Source organism: Benincasa hispida, chromosome 1, assembly GCF_009727055.1.
Source record: "Benincasa hispida cultivar B227 chromosome 1, ASM972705v1, whole genome shotgun sequence".
NCBI classification, from domain to species: domain Eukaryota; kingdom Viridiplantae; phylum Streptophyta; class Magnoliopsida; order Cucurbitales; family Cucurbitaceae; genus Benincasa; species Benincasa hispida.
In genome coordinates, this window is record NC_052349.1 from 79,072,119 (window position 1) to 79,096,352 (window position 24,234).

Consider the following 24,234-nt stretch of genomic DNA (forward strand, 5'->3'; position numbering starts at 1 on the left):
GAAAAAATGGAAAAGGGAAATCGTTTTGGTTACGTAATTCAATTATTCCAAAAAATAACTAACTCCCGGATAAGTACAGGTGTAGGTTTTGAACACTGGGGTCAGCATAGAATTTTGAAAACCAAATAGATGAAGTGTTAAATTTAAGAGTTGGGCAAAAGATGGTGAAGCAACCCAACACACAAGACTCTCAAAATTAGGCAGTCAACATGCAGCTCACCAGAAATTAACTCCTTTTGTGCAATGTTAAAATGTGTTCAATGAAGCCATCTCATTAAAATTATTTGATGCAAGTTCAAAATTTGTCGGTTCATATTAATCATCTTTAATTTTTCCTCTCATACATCTTACGATAAAAAATTTTGTTATCCCATCCCGTTGTAGTAGTGTAGTGTAGCTTCAAATAATATCTCCAATTTTCGTTACATTTTCATTTTTTTTCAAAAAAAAAAAAGAACGAACGAGCGAACGAACGAACTCATCTTAGCCTAAAAATGAGAATGGAATTATGGAAATGGAGACCATGGTCAGGTCAAATCTTGTTGTTCAAAAGCTGCCTAGATTATGAATGGAAATATCTATGGTTTTCCTCTTCTTGCCTTCCCATATATAACTTCTCACAATATTCATAAGTTTGGTGGGTTAGCTCATCTTCTCATAGGCATTCTTGGAGCCAAACTCTCTCTCTCTCTCTCTCTCTCTCTCTCTTTCTACACCTTAATCTCTCTCTCTCATTGTCTTCCTGTCTATCTTCTTCATGGGCTTGCCAATGAAGAGGACTATTTCAGTTGATCAGAGAAGCCATTACAGAATAGAAGCCAGAAATCTTTGTTACAAAATAAGTGAGAGTTTTGATGGGTTGAATTGGCTGTGTGGTGGTGATAATTCAAAGAGAGGTCCCAAGTTCATTTTGAAGAATGTAAATTGTGAGGCTCGAGCTGGGGAGATTACAGCCATTGCTGGTCCTAGTGGGGCTGGCAAAACAACATTGCTAGAGATTCTTGGAGGAAACATACCTTTGAAGAAGATTTCAGGCCAAGTGCTTGTTAATGATCAACATATGCTTGAGAAAATGTTCCCAAGAATCTCGGGATACGTCACGCAGGACGATGCTCTTTTCCCTTTCCTCACAGTTGAAGAAACACTCATGTACAGTGCTCTACTGAGGCTTGCTGGTGGAAGAAAAGAGGCTGAATCTAGAGTGAAGAAGCTGATGAAAGACCTTGGGTTGGAACACGTAGCACCATCAAGGGTTGGAGGAGGATCAAACAGAGGCATTTCGGGAGGTGAAAGACGGCGAGTTTCGATTGGAGTTGAATTGGTTCATGACCCAGCTGTGATTTTGATTGATGAACCCACATCAGGGTTGGATTCAGTCTCAGCACTTCATGTTATGTCAGTGCTTAGAAGAATGGTTATTAGCCAAGGTAAGACTGTTCTTTTAACCATCCATCAACCCGGTTTTCGAATCCTGGAACTTTTTGATCGTCTAATACTGCTTTCTAGTGGAGTTGTGATGCATAATGGATCACTGGATCATCTTGAGGAGAGGCTTAAGCTTGCTAATCATCAGATCCCTCACCATGTCAATGTGCTTGAATTTGCCATTGATGTTGTGGACAGCTTGGCTATGCATACTTCAGAAACTTTCAATAGACTCCATTACCTACAAAACAGGGTTGAGAATCAGACAATGAGAGTTCTACGCCTCAACAAGACAGACGAAGAACCTGTTTCTTACCAAAATTCTAGATCCAAGGAAATTGTAATACTAGGACAAAGATTTTTCAAAAACACATTTAGGACCAAACAACTCTTCGCTACAAGAGTCATTCAAGCCATGGTGGCTGGATTGGTACTTGGGACCATATTCTTCAAAACTGGGAATAATAATGGCAAAACTGCATTGCAAACCCGGCTCGGGTTTTTCGCCTTTAGTCTCACTTTCTTGCTATCTTCAACTACAGAGGGTCTTCCAATCTTCTTGAGAGAAAGAATGATCCTAATGAGAGAGACATCAAGAGGTGCTTACAGAGTATCTTCCTATGTTCTAGCAAACACCCTCATCTTTCTCCCTTTCCTTATGATGGTCTCTCTCCTCTTTGCAGCCAGTGTTTACTGGTTGGTTGGCTTTAAAAATGAAGTTTTCGGGTTCCTTTACTTCTCTCTAGTCGTTTGGATGGTCGTTCTGATGTCCAATTCTTTTGTAGCATGTTTCAGTGCTCTTGTCCCAAATTTCATTACAGGAAACTCAGTAATAGCAGGGCTAATGGGGTCTTTCTTTCTCTTTTCTGGTTACTTTATCTCAAAGAAGAACATCCCCAACTACTGGATTTTTGTGCACTATTTGAGTCTTTTCAAGTACCCATTTGAGTGTTTCTTGATAAATGAGTATGGAGGAGAACAAGGGAAGGGAAGATGCATAGAATCCAAACAAGGAGTATGTACAACATATGGAGAAATGTTCTTAAGACAACAAGGTCTAAAACAGTCACAAAAATGGAGCAATTTGGCAGTAATGTTGGGATTCATTGTTGGGTACAGAATCCTCTCTTTTGTGATCTTGTGGTACAGATGTAACAGAACCAGGAGCTAGATTTTTTAGCCTATATGGGTAGATATTTGTTTTTGTTTGTAGTTTTCTTTCTTCTTGACTTCATTCAAATTTATTTATATTTTCTTTGTTCAGATTTGTTGAAAATTTTAGAATGTTGCATCTTTATAAAGAAGTAATGACATCATAAAGCATATTCCATGTTGATCCTCCATATCTTAATAGTGAGGAAGTTCTTGGTTCATCTTTTAAGAGATCATTTAATTCGAAAAAGACATATAGGTTCTGTTTTCTTTCTTTCTTTTTTTTTTTTTTTTTTTTTTTTTTTTTTTTTTTTTTTTTTTTTTTTTTATAAAAAGATGGTTTTGGTTTTGGTTTTTGGAATTTCTATTTGAGTTTCTCTTTTTCTTTGTTTAAAAAGAGGGAAGGGAAGAGAGATATCAAACAATCAAAATGCACAACACATTAAGCAGCTCCATATCTTTTACATGCAAATATGTCAACATTTGTTCATGACAAAAGTATAAAAAATACAAAGAATTGTTCAATATACACCTTGAGAACACAACACGTCATGTGATTTTCACTGAAAATTCATCACTAAAAACTCCTACAAGACAACACAGTTAGTTACTGACACATGAAGGTGGAAAAAGTGTCATAGTAGATTTCAAGTATGTATTCATGATAGAACAAAAAAAATAAATATATACCTCCCTTTAATTAGAAGGCTTGCTAACCAACAAATAATTTCTAACTCAGTTACTACGATCAAATATCGAATTGAAAGTTATCGTAGCATACGAGGTGTCCATGTATCCTGATGATGAAGTTGAATCAATTGGCTTTCCTGAGTCTTCAGTTGTCGACTCTCCCTTTTTGCATAGTACATCTTTTCGAAGCATGAACTCTGAAAGCATTCCTGGTCTAGATATTGCTTGATCAGATATATCAATGTCACCTGTTAGCATCTTGACAACAGTCGCCATAGATGGACGGAGTTTTGGCATATCTTGGGTGCAAAGAAGACCGATTTTTAAGTATCTGCAGGCCTCCTCCGTCCCAACATCTCCATGTAATGACAGGTCTACCAATTCCAGCAATTGCCCTTTCTGATGATGCTCCCACACCTGTAGCATTTACAATTATTTGTTAGCATTACCAACACATTAAGCCTAGACTGACAATATATTCCAAACTAGCCATTGCATATTAAAGTACTTTCTTCACATTTTTATTGCAAAAGGATGCATGTTCTACCCATATGCTTCAATATTTCCAACCTTACTCATCAAAATTTCTAGGAATTAGTATAATTCTTCTTAAAATGAAACATTTTCCTCTGCTCTCCAAATTCCATTGTTATATATAAATCAACAAACACCTCAAGGAATTTGAATAGAAAACCAAATGAAGTCGTGTATAAAGAGAACAGATTTAAAGTATCAATTTTGTATTTACAGTTACCTAAAAATCATTAATCATTTCACACACAAAACGAATTATATTCTTTGAAAGACAAAAAGACAAGGTGAGATGAAAGCAAAGCTCCAACTAGCTTCCCTTCCTCTTCTTAGGTTTCACTAACCAGTTCATCAACTTCATATGAATTTAACAATCCTCTCAAGTCATGCTGTGGCAAGAGAGAGATCTTTTACATGTTTTCATTAACTTGCATCTTCACATTGCACATCATATGTAAAAGCATCGGATGTATCGTGTATACACAAGCAGAAGCATAGAACGGTAAAAAAAATAATAAATGGAAGCACAGACCTAAAGACCATAGACCTTGAGGCCTGGGGGAAGAGAACTAGAAGCAGGAGCCCAACTACTGAAAAATATATAGGAACCTATCTATCTTGATAAAAATATTGAGAGTTATGACTTATATGAAGAGCATGATCCTGGGACTTATGGCATAATAGTATTGTCACTGATAACATACAACTTTCTAGGAAATTCACCTCAAAATATAATGTAAATTTTTTGCTGTATATTTAGACTATGATTTCATTTTTGTCTTAATTGAAGTCTGAATTTAAGATTGCATCCAATGCCAGAAGAAAGGGCTGTTTGCCTTAAGTTTTGAACAAATATTGGAACGCATTTCAGAAACTATAATGCTGCGCTCGAGCAATATACTTAACCAAATACTGTACTCAAAATTCTGGATTCTCAGGGCTGAAGATTTTTTGTTAGAAAAACACTAGTATGTCCATCTTTGAAAAAAAAATGGAAGGAATCTAGAAGTTCAACAAACCATAGAGTAACATTAATACAGTCTCGTTGGCTAGGTTTTGATGCCTATCATGACAAAGTTAGTGCACATGTTTATAAAGTCATTTGGAATCAATTACAAGGAATGCCCAGTTATCAAAGGTTTTTCATTTGACTTGTACAATCAACTCCAACTACATCCCACCTAACCTTTTATTTTCATCAAAAACAGCAACTAAAGCATACCATTTCAAGAAGATATGGTTCTTCAGCAGGTAATCGTCTATTTATGTTGTACCTCCCACAAACAATCTCCAAAAGTAAGACACCAAAACTATAAATATCTGTTCTTCTCGTCGCTTGCCCCCGTATGGCAAATTCAGGTGCAAGATAACCTCTTCATAAACAAAACAGCAGAAGAGTTAGTTATAGCATTTATTTTTTTTCCAAAAGAAAGTAAAAATTGTGGGTTTGCAAGGGGAGATTGCAAAACTCGAGAGAGTGTCTGCTTGTCAGAACTTGTAGTTAGTAAACAGAGAGAACTAAGGTTAGTGGAACCAGAAGTTCTCTTGGATAGGCAAGAGGTCTGTCAGAACATTTCATCCCTTGTTAAGTTAGAATAATATGAAAATCGCAAGGTTAAACAATTTCTTCTAATTCAAACTCAATGCACAAATAAGGGTTAAAATTTTTTGGGTATTAAAAAGGAAAATGAAGGAGCAATAGTCCTGACTCCTAAGAGAACACAGACCATCTAGAAGAACAGCACAAACTAGCATAGGACATACAATTTGTCAGCATCACCTTTTACTATCATCGCATATTCCAATTAGATCAGAAAATTTTGTATGACCAGAAGTATCAACTTCTACAAACATATGTAGTCAGTTTATCGTATTATTGAGTGTACATACTTTCATACAAGTTGCCAATTGCATACCATCTTGTATGAATGTTTAAAATACAAACAACATACAAAGTCATCCAGACTTGAACAGAACTTAATGCAACATGAGAGCAGTCACAGAAATATACTACATGAGGACTCCAAACAGAAACAGTCATCACAAAGCTTTTCAGAAAAAGATACTAAATAATATAGGGAGAGTAAATATCAATTTCAAAGGTTTTAGCTCTGTAATTTTCTGAGATTAAAAATTTAACATCACTAGCATACACAACTTACGCTGTCCCGGCAACACGTGTACTAACATGGGTCAAGTGAGCAGGGAGTAGTCTAGCAAGACCAAAATCAGAAATCTTTGGGGCTAAATCCTTATCAAGCAGGATATTGCTTGCCTTGATGTCCCTGTGTATAACATGCGGCTGGACTTCCTCATGAAGGAAAGCTAGCCCCTGTGCAATGCCAATGCATATTTTACACCTTGTTTGCCAATTGAATTGAATATTCCCATGTCCTCTACCTATCGTAAGAAGTTCCATTAGAATAAGTTGTTTCTGGGAAAACGACAGAACTGAGAGACTAAAACAAAACAGGATATTTAACCACCAAAAAGCATCTTGTCAAGACTGCTATTTTCTAGGTAAGGATAGACCAAGATCCGGTGCTGCCCTTCCACACAACAACCATGCAACTTAACCAGGTTATCATGGTTTATAACTGAGATCACATTGATTTCTGTCAAAAACTCCCGTGTCCCTTGGCTTGAATCCATGGATAGTACTTTTATGGCAACCAGAGTTCCATTTCCAAGCCTTCCCTGCTCAAGTGAAATAGTTCAAAACAGAACTCAGTACCAGGAGGTCTGAAGAAACAACTTTTGGACATTAGCTATCAGCAAGAAACCACAAGAAGCTGCTTCAGCTATACCTTGTAGACAGATCCAAAACCTCCCTGTCCAAGTTTGTTTTCAGACCTGAAATTTTCAGTTGCTTTTCTAAGTTCTTCGTATGAGTACAAGCGAACGTTCGGAATATTTGAAATCTCTGTATCAAATAAACCTATTATAGAGCTTAAACAACACCATTTAAAAAGTTCAAATCATATGATCTAGAAAAAATCTCAGTCCTCAGAAAAGATAAATAATTTGATGGTTTATTATCTCTTCGACGTAATGAAACCAAATCTTATTTTAAAATTTTCTTCAAATGAAAGACCATGAAATGGCTTGACTTCCCGAAGAAGATGAGGAAAAAAGAGAATTTTAATCTAATTTTAATATCAAAATTGAAGACACAGGGTCCAAGTGCATTGGCCAAATAAGGATAAGGGGGAAGATTTGAGTTATTTAGTAAAATTGTGGGAGGATGCAGTAGCGACTTGCAATTTTTCTACAAAAAGAAAATAAGAGAGCACAAGAGAAAAATTAATGGAGGCAAGAAGTTCATAATAGAACATTGCTCGAAGAGTTTTTTCTACGAAAAATAACTCTTTCTACTAAATAATCTGAAACTGAATCCTTGTACACTCGTAGACAAACACAAACAATGCCACATAAGACCAGTGAGAAAGAGGGATGAAAAGAACGAAATCTGTTTTTCTTTTTTCTCTCTTTTTAAAATCTTGGACTCAGACAACACCACCCTTTTTATCAACAGACCTTTCTTTTTCTTAACGATAGAAGATTGGAAATATGATTTTTAATTATCCAATTATGGTCATCTATGTTGCACCTCAAGCAAGGTTACACCAAAAAATTTCAAGAAATTTGACAAATTACGTATAATAAAGCCATTGATTTCTGATGGGTTGGATCCTCTTTCATCAGTGTAGACCTATTCATTTAAGCAATAACTTTTGTTCATGATGCCGTGATAGAAGTGTCATGCAGCTAAAGTTCTAGCCAAGTATCTCATACAACAGCCATCATATATGAATAAATTATTGCAGAATCACTTGTGCGAATTCAAGCTAAACCAGCATACCTTCAACTGCTGCAATTGTTTGTGCATCCGACGAATCTCTGTTTCTTTTTGAACAAAAACAGAAACAAGTCATCACAACTTCTATTATGCTCAATTTCCGATCCAACAATGAATAATCACTGCCATTAAAAAAAATAATAATAAATAAAAGTCAATTTTAGACATATACCCACAGTATGAGTTTGTCAAGTACTCAAATTTCTTATGGAATTACCTCATAAGCAAAAAAATAAGGCCAATAGAGGAATCTGATAGTCGGTTGACATCAACAAATGAAAAATATTACTGGAACAAGTGTCTGATTCTTTAACACGAAATGATGTATTTTATTAGAAGAAAAATTTACTGGGATGTAAGAGAATCTGGCCTACTAATGGTCAAAATCCAACCTCGTAAAAGTAGAAACAAACGTGTACACTGTGCGTACGATCATGATGGGACCCACTCGTTATAATCTGCTGTGTTTAAGCATATCTGAACAAGCTATACGAAAAATTAGGATAAATAAACAGTTAAAAGACAACACGAGTGTCCATTCTATTCTGCCACTTCGAGAATCTTGATTGATCCCAATAACAGTAAGTTTCCACTTTCCAGAAATGAGGAACTTTCTTGTTTAAATTGGTACCGCTTATCAAATATAATCGTAAGAAAGAAGCGAAATTAAGGCACTCGTGACCTCAACACTGACGCAAGCAGGCAATTTAGGAAGACATGATAACACTCATTTTGACATTCCATGAAATTATCTAGATCCAAACGAAGTAATCAGAATTAGAAACCAAGAGCGCTTTTGTGTTTCATATAATTTCATCAGGATTAACCGAGTAAATAGCTCTCTTGAGCTTAGAATAATCCATTCAGGCCTCCGATCTTTCTCAGTAAGCAAGGATTTAACAAACTTCTTAAGCTAAAACAACCTTCTAAGTTCTGACGAACTTGAGCTAAATTCGATGCTGATTAGGCTACATAATCGAGAACTCTAAAAAAATTTCAGAAAACTCAAGAGCACGATCTTGAGAAATGAGAATTCAGACTAACGATGAACAATAATAGAAGGAAAATTCTAACTCAATTCTCATCCAAGTGAAACAAAAACTTCAACTGAACTCACCTCGACTGCAACAAGTCTCCGGCAGTTTTGACCTGAAGTAGAGCTGGAAGAAATTGTCTCCTCTCTCTCGAAAAGCAGAATAACAACAGCCAAACGCGAAAAGAAGCAAACAGCAACACGAAAAGAGTCCAACTGAATTCAAACAACAAACAGGTATGGAAATTTGTTGTTGTGTTGAGTAAAATGCAACAAAAATCGCAGAAAGAGAAAGAGATTACAATTCATGCGCGTGGAATTCGTCGGTCCTAAGATGAACAGTGGGTTTGAACGAACCGGAATGAAGAAGATTATGCCTCTACGCCGGCTACTCACATTCGCCAACCAACCAAAAACCCACTTGTTTTTTCTTTTTCTCCCTCTCTTCCTCTTTTTCCTTTTTTTCACAATTGCTTTTCATTAAAATATTGATAGTTTCTAAACTTAGTCCGAATATGGTAATGGAATGAGTTTGTAATAGATTGTAATCTCAAGTCAATGTTTAGACTTAAAATTTTGGATCTGATTTGTAATTTCTACTATATTTCTTTATTTTCAACCCAATCTATTCCATTATTTTCATGTTTCACGCTATCATTTCAACATCGGTCTTAACATTTCATCGTAATCAGCATTCCAAATCGGTCGGTCTCTATTTTCATATTTATTGAGATATTTAAATGTTAATTTAAACTTTTTTTTCTTTGCACATTTGTAATTGATTATAAATGAACAAAAATATTAATTTTTATAAAATGTTTGATAACAAAAACAAAAACGCTTCTAACAAATTTAGATCTATTATTAAGTATCCTTAGCCAACTTGTGATTATAAAATGGATGTTTAAAATGATTGCTGATCACTTCAAAACCACTTTTAAAAAGAAGCTTTACATATTAAGAAAATGTAAAATCTACATGGAGAATAATTCATAAGATACTTAAATTACTTGCCCTCATATTTGAAGTTTCTTCTCATTTTGTTTTGAAATGGTAATCATTTTATTGAAAAGAATCTTGAGGAAAAAAAAACTATTAAAAAATGTTAAAAAGGTGTAGAACTCATATCCAACTATCAAACTTCTGATATGGAGTGTTTTTTTTAGTAATACAAAGAAGAACAAAACTAACAGGATATCAAATTACTAAACACTATAGCATCGATTCATGGAAGGTGATTTTAAAAAAAAAAAACATAAAATAGATTTTTTTTTTTTTTGAAAAAAAAAAAATCAACGTTTCATCCAACATATTTATTATTTTTCTTCATCTTTTTTTAAGAAATTATCTTATTTGATTTTTTTTTTCTTTGTGACTTTGTTGTGATGTATTTCATGGGTAACCCATAGTTATATAGAATAAGATTTTATGATGGTAGCGTTTACTTATTTTTCTTTCCATGTAGTTTCTTAAGATATAAGATGGTTGAGAGTGGATCCCACTATATTTAAATAAGCAAAAGAAATGGGCTCAATGGTATTTATAAAGAGGAAATTTCTAAATAAAGACTTTTTCAAGTTTTAATTTAAAATTTTGATTAGATGTCACATAATAATAAAGGCTAATATGTATTGATTACATAAATTACTATTAATCGTAAGATTTGATTTTTTTTTTCATATACCAAACCACCCCATTATTAATGAGTAGAAAAGAATATGTATGTTAATTTCAATTGATTAAAATATATATCATCAATTAACATGTCGAAGATTTAAATCACTTTTGAGGTTTTACTTTCAAATAGTCAGTTTCATACTGATATGAAAATAAAATATAAAAAATACATAAGTGGAAGAAATATGGAGCATTTAAAATTAAAAAGAAATCTCATATCCTAAATAATTTAGGACAAATATCAATTTATATTTTGAACTTTGGGTGTTATATCAATTTAAATCCTAAGCTAATCATTGTATCAATTTAAACTCTAAACTTTGGAGATTATATCACTTTAAGCCCCAAACCAATAATTGTATCAATTTAAGCTCTGAACTTTTATAATTATATCAATTAAACTCTCAATTATGTTTTATTTGGATGCACTTATGAAATGTTCAAGGTTTATATTAATATATTTATGAAAGTTCAAGGTTTAAATTGATATACATATGAAAGTTCAAGGTTTAAATTGATATACATATGAGAGTTCTAGGCTTAAATTGATATAATTATTAGTTTAAGGTTTAAATCCCAAAATTTAGGGTTTATATTGATACAACCCCAAAAATTAAAAGTTTAAATTGATACAATTCTTAGTTTAGGGTTTAAATTGAATTTTGGAGTATAAATGGATATTTTGGCAATAATTTAATATATTTTATTTCTTTAATAAAATGTAAATTATCTATTTAACATGACATGCAACCGGGTTACATTCTTAAAATGAGAAAAAATGTTTTTTTTTCTTAATCTAAAAACTTTAAATTTATGATTCCAAACGTGCACCTCCATTTAATTAAAAAATAGGGAGATTTTCAAAACTAATAAAATAAATAAAACTATTGATACAAAATAACAAAATTTAATCTTTTTTTATAAAGATTGATAGAAATCTATCAATGTCTATCAGCAATAGATCAAACTGATAGAAGTCTATCATTGATACTATGTGATAGGCGCTGATAGAAGTCTATCAATGTTTATTTTTTTTCTTTTTGCTATTTCTGTAAATAGTTTGATACTTGTTTCTTATTTGTGAAAATTTTTCTAAAAGATATGTGGGAAAAATTTAAACATATGACCCCTCGAGTCTTTGAAATTTTAATATTATATTCAATGTATCTCAAGTCTTTGAAATTTTAATATTATATTCAATGTGTCTCAGACCTATTTGACATTTTAGTAATGAATGGAAGGAGACCACTGACTTAGTTGACATCATTTTTTTATTTTCTTTTGAGAGTATAATTGAGTACATTTGACTTTATAGTTTACACTATTGAGATACATAGCATTTGATATATAGACTCTAACGATATTCCACGAAACAAAATAAATGAATATATACCCTAAAAAATTATATAGTTGCTATATTTGGAAGATCAAAATATTTACTTTTTAAATTTGAAAATTTTACTTTTGATGTAATTTGATTGGTTAATTATCTTTTCTCAATAATCTCTTATTTTTCTTCTTTTTTTTTTTTTAAGGATACCCTGTTTTAAAGGTGGAAAAAGAAATAATAAAGTTATTTTAAATGTATTTTGTATGTCTCATCTTTAGTTAGACAATGATTATTCTAATAATTAAATGTCAGGGTTTTTTTTTGGGAAAAAGAAAAGTTAAGACTTTGAGTAGGAGAAAATATTCGAAATTTAATGCTAATGGAACGAGATTTTTGAATTTTTTAAGACGTTTTGAAGTGGTTGTTGAAAAGTAAATTGAATTTATTATTTATCTCCAAATTCCACAACTGTATTATTTTTTCACTTTTGTTTTGTTTTTATTTAGATGTTCTTCTAAATTCCAATGGGACAGGTGAAACTGACCGATTTTAAGTTTGTATATTTTTATTGTAAGGAGGTGAAACTTCTCGAACCGATGACTATTGACTTTGGACTTGAGACGAGATATCTTCTCTTTATACATCTCGAGAATCCTTTACCTGAATCTGATTATTTGGAAGCGATTAATCTGTTGAACGATATTACTATCGACATTTTCTAAGCCTCTTCATTAAAGATGCTAAGAACTTAACTTGTGATATAGGGATGTCTCTTTTTCTTTGGAGGCACAAGAATCTTTGATCCTTCATTCTCCTTTTCCATAATGGTTTACTCTACTTTTATCACATGATGTATTCTTGTAGGTCTTTCGGCCTTTTGGCTTTTGAATGTATTATTGTAAAAAAAATAATGACAATAATAATAATAAAAGATATGACTGATTTAAAACATTATGGTACTTGAAATTCTGGTTCTAGACCACCACCTCACCACATCATTTTAGGTCCATGTTTTCATCTAGAATTGTTACTCTAAAGGTAATTTTAAAATATATATATAAAAAAAGAGACGGTTGCAATAATGTTTAAAAAGTTTTCTAAAATTAGACCTATGGACAATATTTATTGATTTTACAAGATTGTCAAACTAATTAAGTCCAACCCAATTTCACTAATGGGCTGAAAAGAAAATATTGAAAATACCTTCACTTATTTGAATCAAATCATGCTCCTCCTCAACGCAATTTTAGGGTTTCACTTCCTCCAATTTCTTTTTCTCTTCAACGCTAACATCGAGACCATCATCTTTCACTATAGTTCTTCAGCGTCATTTTCACGTCGATTATAAGCCAATTCCTTATCCACAAAATATTCTTCTCTTGAAGCTGTCGTTTTTGCTTCAACTAGAAGAGAAGAATAAAATAAGAATATATTCCCCTAAAAAACATCCAAGGATATTTTTATAAGAAAAATTTCACAGGAAAAATATCAAACTATTTACATAAATCGCAAAAAAAAGCACTAGGGATATTTTTATAAGAGAAATTTTCACAAGAAAAATATCAAACTATTTACATAAATCACAAAAAAATACACTAATAAACATTGATAGACTTCTATCAACGTCTATCAGTAGGAAGACTGTATCAGTTCTATCACTAATAGTATCCATGATAGACTTTTATCAGTTTTTATCACTGATAGACAATTAGACTTCTATCACAACTATAATTAAATTTTGCTATTTGTGTAAATATTTTCCCTTATTTTTCTTTTTTTTTAAAAAAAAATCCCCTTTTTGTAACTTAGTCTTATAACAAATATATATTACACAATTTGATAAAGATAAAGTTTCATCTCAAAATTAACAATGACTAGACTAACTCATATACCTTATAAAAATTATGAGATCTTTTTTAATCTTTCTAATGTGAAATTTTCAACGATGATGCCTCTTTGAGTTCATCATTCTTGAGTCAATTCCTAATTTTGGATCAATTATCTATCTGAACTCCATGACTTTGTTACCATATTAGATAAACATGAACTTCCACTCAACTAACAATAGTCAAAATAACTCATATACCTTATAGTGAATTATTTAATTAATTTATTTATTTAAATGTAAAATTCTCAATGTTTCTCTTTTCAATGATCCTCTTTGAGTTCATCATTCTCGAGTTGAATCTTAATTTTAGATCAAATATCCACTTGAGCTCCATAAATTTTGCTATCATATCAAATAAAACATGAAGTTCCATCACAAAGAAATGAGGTATAATTATCTTTTCTATGTAGATTCCCAACATGCACATACCCTCCTCCCTTGCATTTAACCAGATCAGCTTGAACTAAAGAAAGATAAAAGAGGATCTATTAATCATCCATAATTCCACCTAATATGGACTCGAAAAACATAGATTGACAAAGAAAACCTCATGTTGTGGCCTTGCATTTCAGGCTATACAGAGCGCAGTATATTATTTCCGAAAACATATATACACAAAATTTAGAAGTGGATTCACACATTCAAATGAGAATCCAGCCCTCCAGTTAATACAAGTCATTCCACTCATCCATGATAGTTAAGAAGATGGAACACTCACAGTGAGAATGCTGGATTGACCTTTAATCCTGAATGAAGACCATTGTTTTTCCCAGCTGAACTGCTGTATCCCTTCCAAAAAGCTTCTCCACGATTGCCAGAGAAAACTCCATTGTAGTTCCAGGTCCTCGGCTTGTAATCAGGTTTCCGTCAACCACCACTCTGTTTTCAATTTCGCTTTGGTCGGACAATTTATCACATAATGCAGGAAAAGCGGTAGCTTTCTTACCCTGAACAAGGTTGTTAACTCATGAAACGAAAGGAGTATTGAAATTAAAATGTAATGTATCAAGCACCACAAAATGTATCGTGTATGGTAAGTTTTATTTTGATAAATAATATTGAAATATAAATATAAATAGTTAAGTCTAAAATAGATTAAAAAAAACAGTAAATAACTTTAAAATAAGTGAGGAGAAGAAAATACAATGTATCTGATATGCATGTAATGTAAAACAGAAACCTGAAATTATCAAATCAATGTAATGTGATATGCATATAACGTACTGTGAGAGGGAAAAAATAATTGAAGAAAAATAAAAAGAAAAGAATCGTCTCCTCAAAAAAGAGGCACCCAATTAATTTTAATTTATAATTTTGAAATATCAGCTTGTCTTTTCCATTTCCTCATAGTTCTTTTATTTCCCTCTTTTTCTATTTCCCAGGTTTTCAGTCTCATTTCCATTTTTCTATTTCCTCTTCTTCTTCCCTTTTGTCTTTTGTTTCACTTCGTTTCTTCACCGGAGGTTGTGGCCATCCCAACACAAAAAGCCTTCGACTGTGGCCAATGATATTTTTTGTTTTAAACTATTTTCCTTTTTCAATTTCGAATCGGAACTTGCAATTTCCTATGTTTTTCCGATTCAACCTTATGAATCAAATGATTCAGCTCATTTCCGATTTAGATGAATGTGCCAACTCATTTTAGCTTCGTTCTGTTTAGACTCGTATAATACCACTTGTGTAACTGATAGGCCTTTAATAACCAAGTTATATGAAAGAAGAAAGAAAATGAAAGAAAATGAGTAAGTTAGGGAAATTTGAGAGAATGTAGGGCCAAGGAATATTGTTAGTTAGAAGAGGAAAAACAGAAAAGAGAGAGAAAGGGGGCCCATGGGAGAGGAGGTATTTGTAAGGCCATTTGAGGCCATGAGAGTTAGTTAAGATTTATATCAATTCTCATATTTGAGACTGATGGAGAGAAGGGGAGCTCTCAAACTCTTCCCCATTATTAATAAAATAAGGAAAAGTGTTCCAAACCTATCAGTAACATACAAGTTTAACAACACTGATCCTAAGAATGAAGTTAGTTCTATTTTATATGTTAAGATCATACCATATGTAAGATCAGCGGGCTGAGGAAAAGGTCCATAGAAAATTTAAATACTACTGCAAATTTTGATATATACCATGATTGTTAAGACGAGTAATTTGAAAAAACTATAGTTTTTTGGCCATGGTCTATTTCAATATTAATCTATAATATAAACCATGGTTGACACCAGTCGTGCTCTATATTTATTGACCATAACTAACGTCAGTGGTGGTCTATATTGTCATAGCCAAAGGTTGATATTAGTCCTAATTTATAATATCGATCATAACTGATGTCAGCCATGGTTTATGTACTTACAAATCACGAGTGGCATTAGCCATGATATTTTACAAAAGCATGACCAAGATTAGGTGTTGTATGTTACAATATACTATAGTTTATGACAACCATAGTCTATTAAACGACTAACCAAAGAGAAATGATTTAGACATAACTTACCTGTTCCCAAAGTCATTGATAAACTTCTCAATAATCCACCTCTTATATAAAACCCTTTTCCACTTGTTCTCATCATGTTGGGTGTTTGGACATCACTTTGCATATGATTCTGAATATTATTTATGACATGCTTTGGTGGTTCAGTTGTCTTTCGCAACTAAATGCTAAAAGTTTGGGTACATTTAGTGTTGATTATGCACTTCGTATAACCAGCACCTGGAGGACTTTGAGGAGGAGCATTGGAATGGTTCTTCTCCAATCCAACAATACCATTGCTCATGTTATGAAAAAGTCTAGACATACACTTCCATCTTCTAATACCTTCACCTGTGTACCATCATTTTTAATACATTTTGGACTTAGGTGAAGGTATTAGAGTCCAAAATGTATTAAAATGATGGTACAAAGGTGAAGATATTAAAAGATGGAAGTGTATGTCTAGACTTTTTCATAACATGAGCAATGGTATTATTGGATTGGAGAAGAACCACACCAATGCTCTTCCTCAAAGTCCTCCAGGTAGGTGCTGGTTATACGAAGCACGTGATCAACACTAAATGTACCCGAACTTTTAGCATTTAGCTATAAAAGACAATTGAACTACCAAAACATGTCATTCAGAATCACATGCAAAGTGATGCGACGTTCTGTGTTGATGCCTAAACACCTAACATGAAGAGAACAAGTGGAAAATGGTCTTGAATAAGATCCATGTGGGCTATTGGGAAGTTGATTAATGACTTTAGGAAGAAGGAGGTCCATCTAAATAATTTCTCTTTTAGTGTTAGTCGTTGTCTACTCTAATAGACTATGGTTGTCAAAAACTATAGTTTATTGGAATATATATAACACCTAATCTTGGTCGCCATGCTTTATAGTAAAATATTATGACTAACGCAGGTAGTAGTTGACATAACTGTGGTTTATATTATATAGACTACTACTAATGTCAGCCATTGTCTATGACAATAAAAACCATAATTGAAGTTAGTTATGGTTTATAAATATAGACTATGATTGATGTAAACCATAGTCTATATTATAGGCTACTAGAGTCTGAAATAGACTATAGTCGAAAAACCATAGTCTATTCAAATTAACCACAGCTTAATGAGCATGGTCTATACCAAAATTTCTAGTAGTGAAAATCATTGCATTTTTCCTTTACCAGGTTTGAAATTAGGGAACTAAGATTGAATTATGGGATATCTGGGAGTAAAAAATTTTATGATATAACTAATAACTGGATAAAGTTTTCAGCTGAACTTTTTAACCGATACTATAGATATAACCAATATGCAGAAAGTTCAGAATAAGAAGTGGTTGGCCGAAGATCATTTGAAGAATATTTCAAATTATTTCAGTCTCATTTTCAAAATATTCACACTGCAATTTACTGAGCTTATGATTGTGTGAAAGCTCACGTTCGTTGGAATAGCATGAAACTAATGGGTCTAATTAATTACAAGCGATGCACTCTCGTCTAGCGAAAATTGTGCTGAATGAGATTTTTTATTTTCCATTTAGGGTGATCATAGTACGTATGGCCATAATCAGGAGAAGGTAATTGAAAATATGTTAAGATAATACCTTCAGCATGCCGTGGGGTTCTAAGACCAAAGCTGGGGATGCACATATTGCTCCATAGGGTTTGTTTGATTCTCTCTGCCTTTTTAGCAGGTTAATCAGTTTTCCAGATTTTGCAAATGCTTCCGCACCACCAAGCCCGCCCTGCAAGCATGCAGGTCCAATTAGTTCAATTCAATCATTAATACATACAATCGAAAAATTCGAACTTACAGGCAAAACAATTAGATCATATGACTGTTCAGCAGCTTCGTCAAGAAGTAAATCTGCCTCCAGTTTAACTTTCCGTGATGCAAGAATCTCTAGTTTGTCCTCAACAGAAGCCACCACCACTTCCCCTTTTGCTCTCCGAAGAATGTCAATGATCATAACAGCCTCCATTTCCTCGGTACCATTAGCAATAGGTACGAGAATCTGAAAGCAAAGTATGAATATTACCCACTATAACCCTGGTAATTCTCATTTCAAATTTAAAATGTACACCAACACTGCTTAAATAAAATTATCTACTTAATAAGCTAATACCAATTTGATAATTCTTCATATTGTTCTATATATAAGCAACCCTCAAAAACACTGAAAATGCCCCATGATTATGAATTGTGAATTATGATAACTAATGAACAAGATAGCTCCTAAATCGTAATTGGATCCTTGTCTTAACAAAGGTGTTGAACTTTGTGTAGATACAACATTTCTTGCCGTGCAAAAGATTTACATCAATTTGGTTTCTAAATCTTGACTTAATCTCAATTTCCAGCCAAAGAATGTCACTTTCCGACTCTTCTAAGAATCCCAGGAAATATAAAGGTGCTACACATCCCAAACTAAAACCGAAACAAGAAGGAAGAGATAGCTTGTCACTATCCAACATGATTTCGCAGGTGAGCAGATGCTACTGGTTTATCCTAGTAATCACTCAGGCATACATATCAAATAACTCCATTCCTCAGGAAATTTAGCCTTTTTACTGACTTGAAAAATGCTGTCAATTTCTTCCGGTTATATTCTCTAAAAGACACCCAAGTTGCATTTCTATCACAAGTGAGCTTCCAACTTCCACAAGCTATGTTAATCAGAATTTATTTCCCAACTCTCTCTGTCATAGACCAGTAGACCTAGCATCCAATGACTGCAATGAGATACATACTGATGTACAGATATTGAAATTGATATACACATCATATTTTAAACATGACAAAAAAAAACCACTTTCAGTAAGCAGAAGGGACAATTATTAGACGAGTTAGTTAAAATGATTGCAACCATGGTAACTGAATAGAAGACATAAACCTTACCCTTGGGCCATCATCAAATGTCCACTTCACTTGATTTTGCTCAGCTATGGTATATTCATGACCATGATTGGAACGCAACAACTGATTAGACATTAAAAAGGAGCATATAGATAAGCAGATGATACAGCAACTCAGAATTTTTTACAAGAAAATACAAACATTATTCACTCTGGAAATTGATGAATATCGTATGTCATGAGAAGGAAATAGAATTGATAAACAAAGGCAGTAGACGTCTCCAGTACATTAGTTCAATGTACACACAGCATATACAAATATAGCAAAAAAAAATATTGGAGAAAGCACTGTACCAGAGGACCAGAAACTTCGTCGGCTTTTTCTTTCCCATACAATTGCTCAACCAGTGCAGCAGCAAACTCCAAGGTAGTACCAGGCCCACGACTTGTTACAACTTGGCCATCAATTTGTACTCGGGCTTCAACAGCAATGGCATTAGATCCCAGTTGCTCCATAAATGATGGATAGCATGTGGCCTTTTAAGGTCAAGTATTAAAATAAAAGTTTAATTGAGTAAACAATTCATCATAAAATCAAAATATGACTTGAATCTCAAGAAAAATATCTGGTAATTTACTTTCAACCCTTTCAGCAAACCCCATGATCCAAGCACCACTGCAGGTGAAGCACAGATGGCAGCATAAAGTCGACCATCAGCAGCTTGCTTCTTCACTATGTTCTGCAAAACTGCACAATCTCTAAGGCTGGTAGCACCTGGCATACCTCCCTAGAACATGGAGAGAGAGAGAGAGAGAGAGAGAGAGAGAGAGATTTCATGCTTCAGTAAAACAAACAGTAAATGAACCAAGTCCATGAAGAAAAGGTAAATGAGAATCTGACGAACCAGAGTAATTCATAATGGTAGCATCATTAGGCTTAAAATTTCAAAGCAGACAAGATAAATCATCCATGATCCAATCAATATAGCAATGCAGAAAACTGATGACCTAACGTGATGGATATAAATGCAGAGGTATGAGTAGTCCCCCAGTACTGAGATAACTTACAATAAAATCAAAGGCCTAATAATATCATTACTGGGAGATTCAAAATGTAAGGAATCGGACGTTGTGGGAAACAGAAACCGTCGTCGCTTATCAATCTTCAATCAACAAGTTCTCAAAAACAAACATAGCCAAATATACAGCATATAAGTACAAAAACGAGGGAGAAAACGTTAGTACAGGAAGTGCGATGAGATCGAAAACAGTATCTGTGCAATCAGAAATGAGAGAATCCGCAACAATCTTGATCTGATGTGCAGCATCAACACGAATATGATTCTCCACAGAAGCAACGGTGACATCAGCTCCAGCACGTCGAAGCACGTCAATGGTGATGACTGCCTCAAGCGGCTCGGTGCCGTTCGCAACCGGAACCAAAACCTAAACATTCAACAACGAGATTGTAAACACAAACAAATTGTCAAAAAAATCAAACAGCAAGATATTTCAATGGAGCAGCTATAAGAGGACCTTGCGAGCAGGGGGAGACGCCATGGAAGCACGGATGGAGAAGAAGCGGTATCTGTGAGAATGGAATTGAGGAGTGAGCTTTGTCGCAGTGAGAGAAAAGCGTAGAAGAGGCAAATGAGGTACTAAATGGGAAATTGCCATATTTGTTGGGAGGGCAGAACGGGTAATTTACAGTTGCTCTCGATGTTCTAGACTCTGGAGGCATCGGTGCTTCAGCTTGAGCTTTTGGCTATGGTGGAAATGATTCGGTGGATTATCTTCAATGAATGATTTTCGTCGTGGGAGATCGCGTTCACTATGATTTTGCCACGTCATTTACTCTATTTATATTATAGATTTAAATGCTATTTTGGTTCTCTCCTATGAATTTTGATTCATTTTTATTCTTGTACTTTCAAAATATTCATTTTCTATATTTTCAATTTTTGTTCATTTTGGTCTTTGTAGTTTTAAAAAGCTCATTTTGGTCCTTATATATTCAACTTTGGTTAATTTTGGTCTTGAAACTTTTAAAAATTGATTATTATGGTCCCTTCATTTTAAGTTTTATTTCATTTTTAAGGGATCAAAGTGATCACTTTCTGAAAGTTTAAGGAGCAAATTGAACTCAAGTTGAGAGTACAAGGACCAAAATAAATATTTTGAAAGTATAGAGACCAAAATGAATCAAAATTAAAAGTATGGAGACTAAATTGAACATTTTGAAGGGAAATTGTCCAAAATAACCCCATTTACTTTTCACATTTAAAAAATAGCATGCTTTCTGATAAATTGGTTTTTCTCGAGCCTTCTCGAGTGAGATCAGACCCGAGATTGTATTAATTGTTTTAACTTTTGAATAAATTCGATTGATGGGAAAGAAATTTTATCAATATGCCCTCAGTAATGTAAAAATAACATAATTATTATAATAACCCATTTTTTGGGAAAGATTGGCTTGCCTGACAAGTTTCCTAAACGTTATCTAGAATATTCCCTAGTGTTTGGAAATCCTCTTTTTGCATACATACAAGAAAAACAAGGTAAATGTAGCGACTTTTGTAAATTTGTTGTAGTTGTTATTTGCTTGCTGTTGAGGCCAATAATTTATGTTTTCGTGGTTGTTTATGTATTCTTGGTGGAAAATAATCTCGATCGCGATTGAGTATAATTCTCCCGAGATTTAGCGCAGGGTTTGAAATCTCAGGTGAGATATCTATATAGTTGCACCGAGCTTATGCAATATCCTTGAGATCAAGTGAAAATACTTGTAAACTTAATTTTAAAAACTAAAAAAAATGAAACAGTTGTCCAACAGAGTTTTAGAGATCAAGTAGTTGAATTATAACATTTTTATTGACTGTTAAGTAATATATAATATGTTTAGACATCTAACATTATATACGTTATCAAAAAAATTAGTTTCAACAAGCATGCAGCAGAAGAAAACGGGATCATTAAACACTCTAATTCATAAATTTTAGCTTCAAATTAAGCATGTACATCAAATGAAAAGAGGGTTTCATAAATACATGCGAAGATCTTCTTGAATCTTCAAATTTAGTTGCGATCTTCTCCTCTTTTGGTTGTGAACCACCACAAGGTCTTCCCTACTATTCTCTAAAACCTTAGATTGAGTTGTGGGACTCAAAATGATATGAATTTAGGGAAGAATTTGAGAGAACAACAAATTTTTAGGTTTGTTGAAGAACATTGCTTCAGCCTCTCCAATCCAGAAATTATCAACCTTGCATGCATTTCTCAACTGAATCTTCTCTGTTTTTGTTAAAATACAACATGCTTCGAGTCTTCATCAAATGAAGACACCACCTACTTGGTGGATTTAGTGGAATTGGATGAGTATGGTGCCTCAACTAAAAGTGGGAAAATCTCACTTTTGCGGGTTTTCCAATTTCATTCTTTTTTTATTATTATTTTTGTTTTTCAATTTTGAAACTATTTTCAAAATCAAAATCTATTTTCAGTTTTAATTTCTTTTAATTAAAATGAAAATTTATTAATTTTACAGAATTTAATTTAATTAATTAATTTTTCAAATAAAATTAATAATTAATTAAACAATTTAGTTAATTCTATTAATTTAATATCAAATATTAAATTAATTAACACCAATTCCAATGTCATGAATCCCTATTCATGAATTTTGATATTTAAATCATATTTAAATATTTTCCGATTCTCCAATTTCTTTTAATTCTATAATTAAACGTATAATTATATCGTATATAATTATTGATTCCCTTAATACGAATTTGAACGTTTCAAATTAACTCATCACGCTCTTCTAAGGTTTATTCTATTTGTGAGCTAGTAGGGGGTCCTAATGGATTTACAGATCATGGGCTCCAACGATCTGAGATTAATTAGCTAAACTCTTTAAACCGAATTAATTATCATTCGTTAACTACCAGGTCATTCCACTAAAGCCTAGTAGTTGCACTCCCCTCACTATAGATATATTGTGTCCATCGATATAACCATTATTAGTAAGTTAACCCTTCATAGGTTGTTCGTATTAACGGCTGGGTCAATAGTTGCTTTACCCCTGAGATTACCTCTTGTTCCTTAAGTTCCACTGATCATCTAATGAACAATTGGTTTGAGATCCAATCATCAAATCGAATCTCTCTCGGGTCAATAAGAGGGTGGGGCCCCTTGTTCAAGACTCGTAGTCAGCACTTAAGGGAACAATCTCACTACTATCCCTAAAAACGGGTAGGAGTGAATTCCATCTTGCACCTTATGTCCCCAGTTATCTACCTAGTCTTACCCCTAAAATGAGAGGCTTATTGAACCGACATTGTTGAGTCATCCTTCACTCATCCAACTGTTTATTGTTTAATACTGACTATTTCAAAATGATGACCTAGGTAACTTAACCTTAATCCTGAGCTAACTATGAACTCCTGTTTATTCGGAATTATCCTTAGATTTGCATAAGTGAGAATTGACTCAACAACGCCGACTTAATAAGCCTCCCATTTTTCAGGGGTAAGACTAAGTAGATAGTTGGGGACATAGGGTGCAAGATAGAATTCACTCCTACCCGCTTTTAGGGATAGTAGAGAGGTTGTTCCCTTAAGTACTGACTCTGGGTTTTGAACAAGGGGCCACACCCTCTCATTGGCCCGAGAGGGACTCGGTTTGATGATTAGATCTCAAACCAATTGTTCATTAGAGGATCGGTGGGACTTAAGGTACAATAAGTAATTTCGGGGGTAAAACATCTTTTGATCCAACCATTTTTACAAACAACCTGTGAAAGGTTAACTTACTAATCATGGTTATATCGAGGTGGACACAAAATATCCATAGTGAGGGGAGTGCAACTACTAGGCTTTAGTGGAATGACCCGGTAATTAACGGATGGGGGTTAATTCGATTTTAAGAGTTTAACCGATTAATCTCGGATCGTTGGAGCTCATTATTTGTAGGTCCATTAGGTTTCCCTACTAGCTCACAAATGGAATAAACCTTAAAATAGCGTGATGAGTTAATTTGAAACGTTCAAATTCGAATTAAGGGAATGAGTAATTATATGTGATATAATTACATATATAATTATGGAATTAAACAAAATTGGAGAATTGATTAATATTTAAATCAATATGATTTAAATATTAATTTCATGAATAAGATTCATGGTAGTGAAATTGGTGTTTAATTAATTTATATTTGATATTAAATTAATAGAATTAATGAAATTGTTTAATTAAATATTAATTTTATTTGAAAAATTAATTAATTGAATTAATTTTTGGTAAAAATAACATTTTTCAG

At 33.3% G+C, this 24,234-nt stretch overlaps 3 protein-coding genes across 16 annotated transcripts; 1 reads left to right on the plus strand and 2 right to left on the minus strand.

Moving 5' to 3' along the window:
- The first annotated feature begins 298 nt into the window (after positions 1–298).
- On the plus strand, positions 299–3,306 carry LOC120074239 (ABC transporter G family member 10). The gene has a single exon (XM_039027297.1). The coding sequence runs from the start codon at positions 758–760 to the stop codon at positions 2,594–2,596; it is 1,839 nt and encodes a 612-aa protein (XP_038883225.1). The 5' UTR covers positions 299–757; the 3' UTR covers positions 2,597–3,306.
- LOC120074245 (cold-responsive protein kinase 1-like) lies at positions 2,995–9,166 on the minus strand. Of its 12 annotated transcripts, none has more exons than XM_039027350.1 (10): positions 8,993–9,165; positions 8,775–8,906; positions 8,050–8,134; positions 7,875–7,958; positions 7,661–7,779; positions 6,606–6,736; positions 6,282–6,495; positions 5,961–6,198; positions 5,021–5,171; positions 3,037–3,684 (listed from the first exon to the last, which is right to left on the minus strand). In XM_039027350.1, exons 4-10 carry the CDS (start codon positions 7,877–7,879, stop codon positions 3,313–3,315), a joined length of 1,230 nt encoding a protein of 409 aa, XP_038883278.1. In that variant the 5' UTR covers positions 7,880–7,958; positions 8,050–8,134; positions 8,775–8,906; positions 8,993–9,165; the 3' UTR covers positions 3,037–3,312. The 12 variants fall into 12 exon arrangements, with proteins under 12 accessions (XP_038883303.1, XP_038883278.1, XP_038883266.1 ...); XM_039027338.1 differs by having other exon boundaries at positions 7,875–7,964; XM_039027346.1 differs by having other exon boundaries at positions 8,050–8,143.
- A 3,558-nt stretch (positions 9,167–12,724) lies between these two features.
- LOC120088340 (protein DJ-1 homolog A-like) lies at positions 12,725–20,683 on the minus strand. Of its 3 annotated transcripts, none has more exons than XM_039045575.1 (9): positions 20,455–20,683; positions 20,164–20,364; positions 19,557–19,706; positions 19,273–19,455; positions 18,962–19,042; positions 17,877–18,077; positions 17,667–17,807; positions 14,304–14,532; positions 12,725–13,100 (listed from the first exon to the last, which is right to left on the minus strand). In XM_039045575.1, exons 1-8 carry the CDS (start codon positions 20,593–20,595, stop codon positions 14,326–14,328), a joined length of 1,305 nt encoding a protein of 434 aa, XP_038901503.1. In that variant the 5' UTR covers positions 20,596–20,683; the 3' UTR covers positions 12,725–13,100; positions 14,304–14,325. The 3 variants fall into 3 exon arrangements, with proteins under 3 accessions (XP_038901503.1, XP_038901509.1, XP_038901495.1); XM_039045581.1 differs by having other exon boundaries at positions 12,725–13,134; XM_039045567.1 differs by lacking the exon at positions 12,725–13,100 and having other exon boundaries at positions 14,044–14,532.
- Between the last annotated feature and the right edge of the window lie 3,551 nt (positions 20,684–24,234).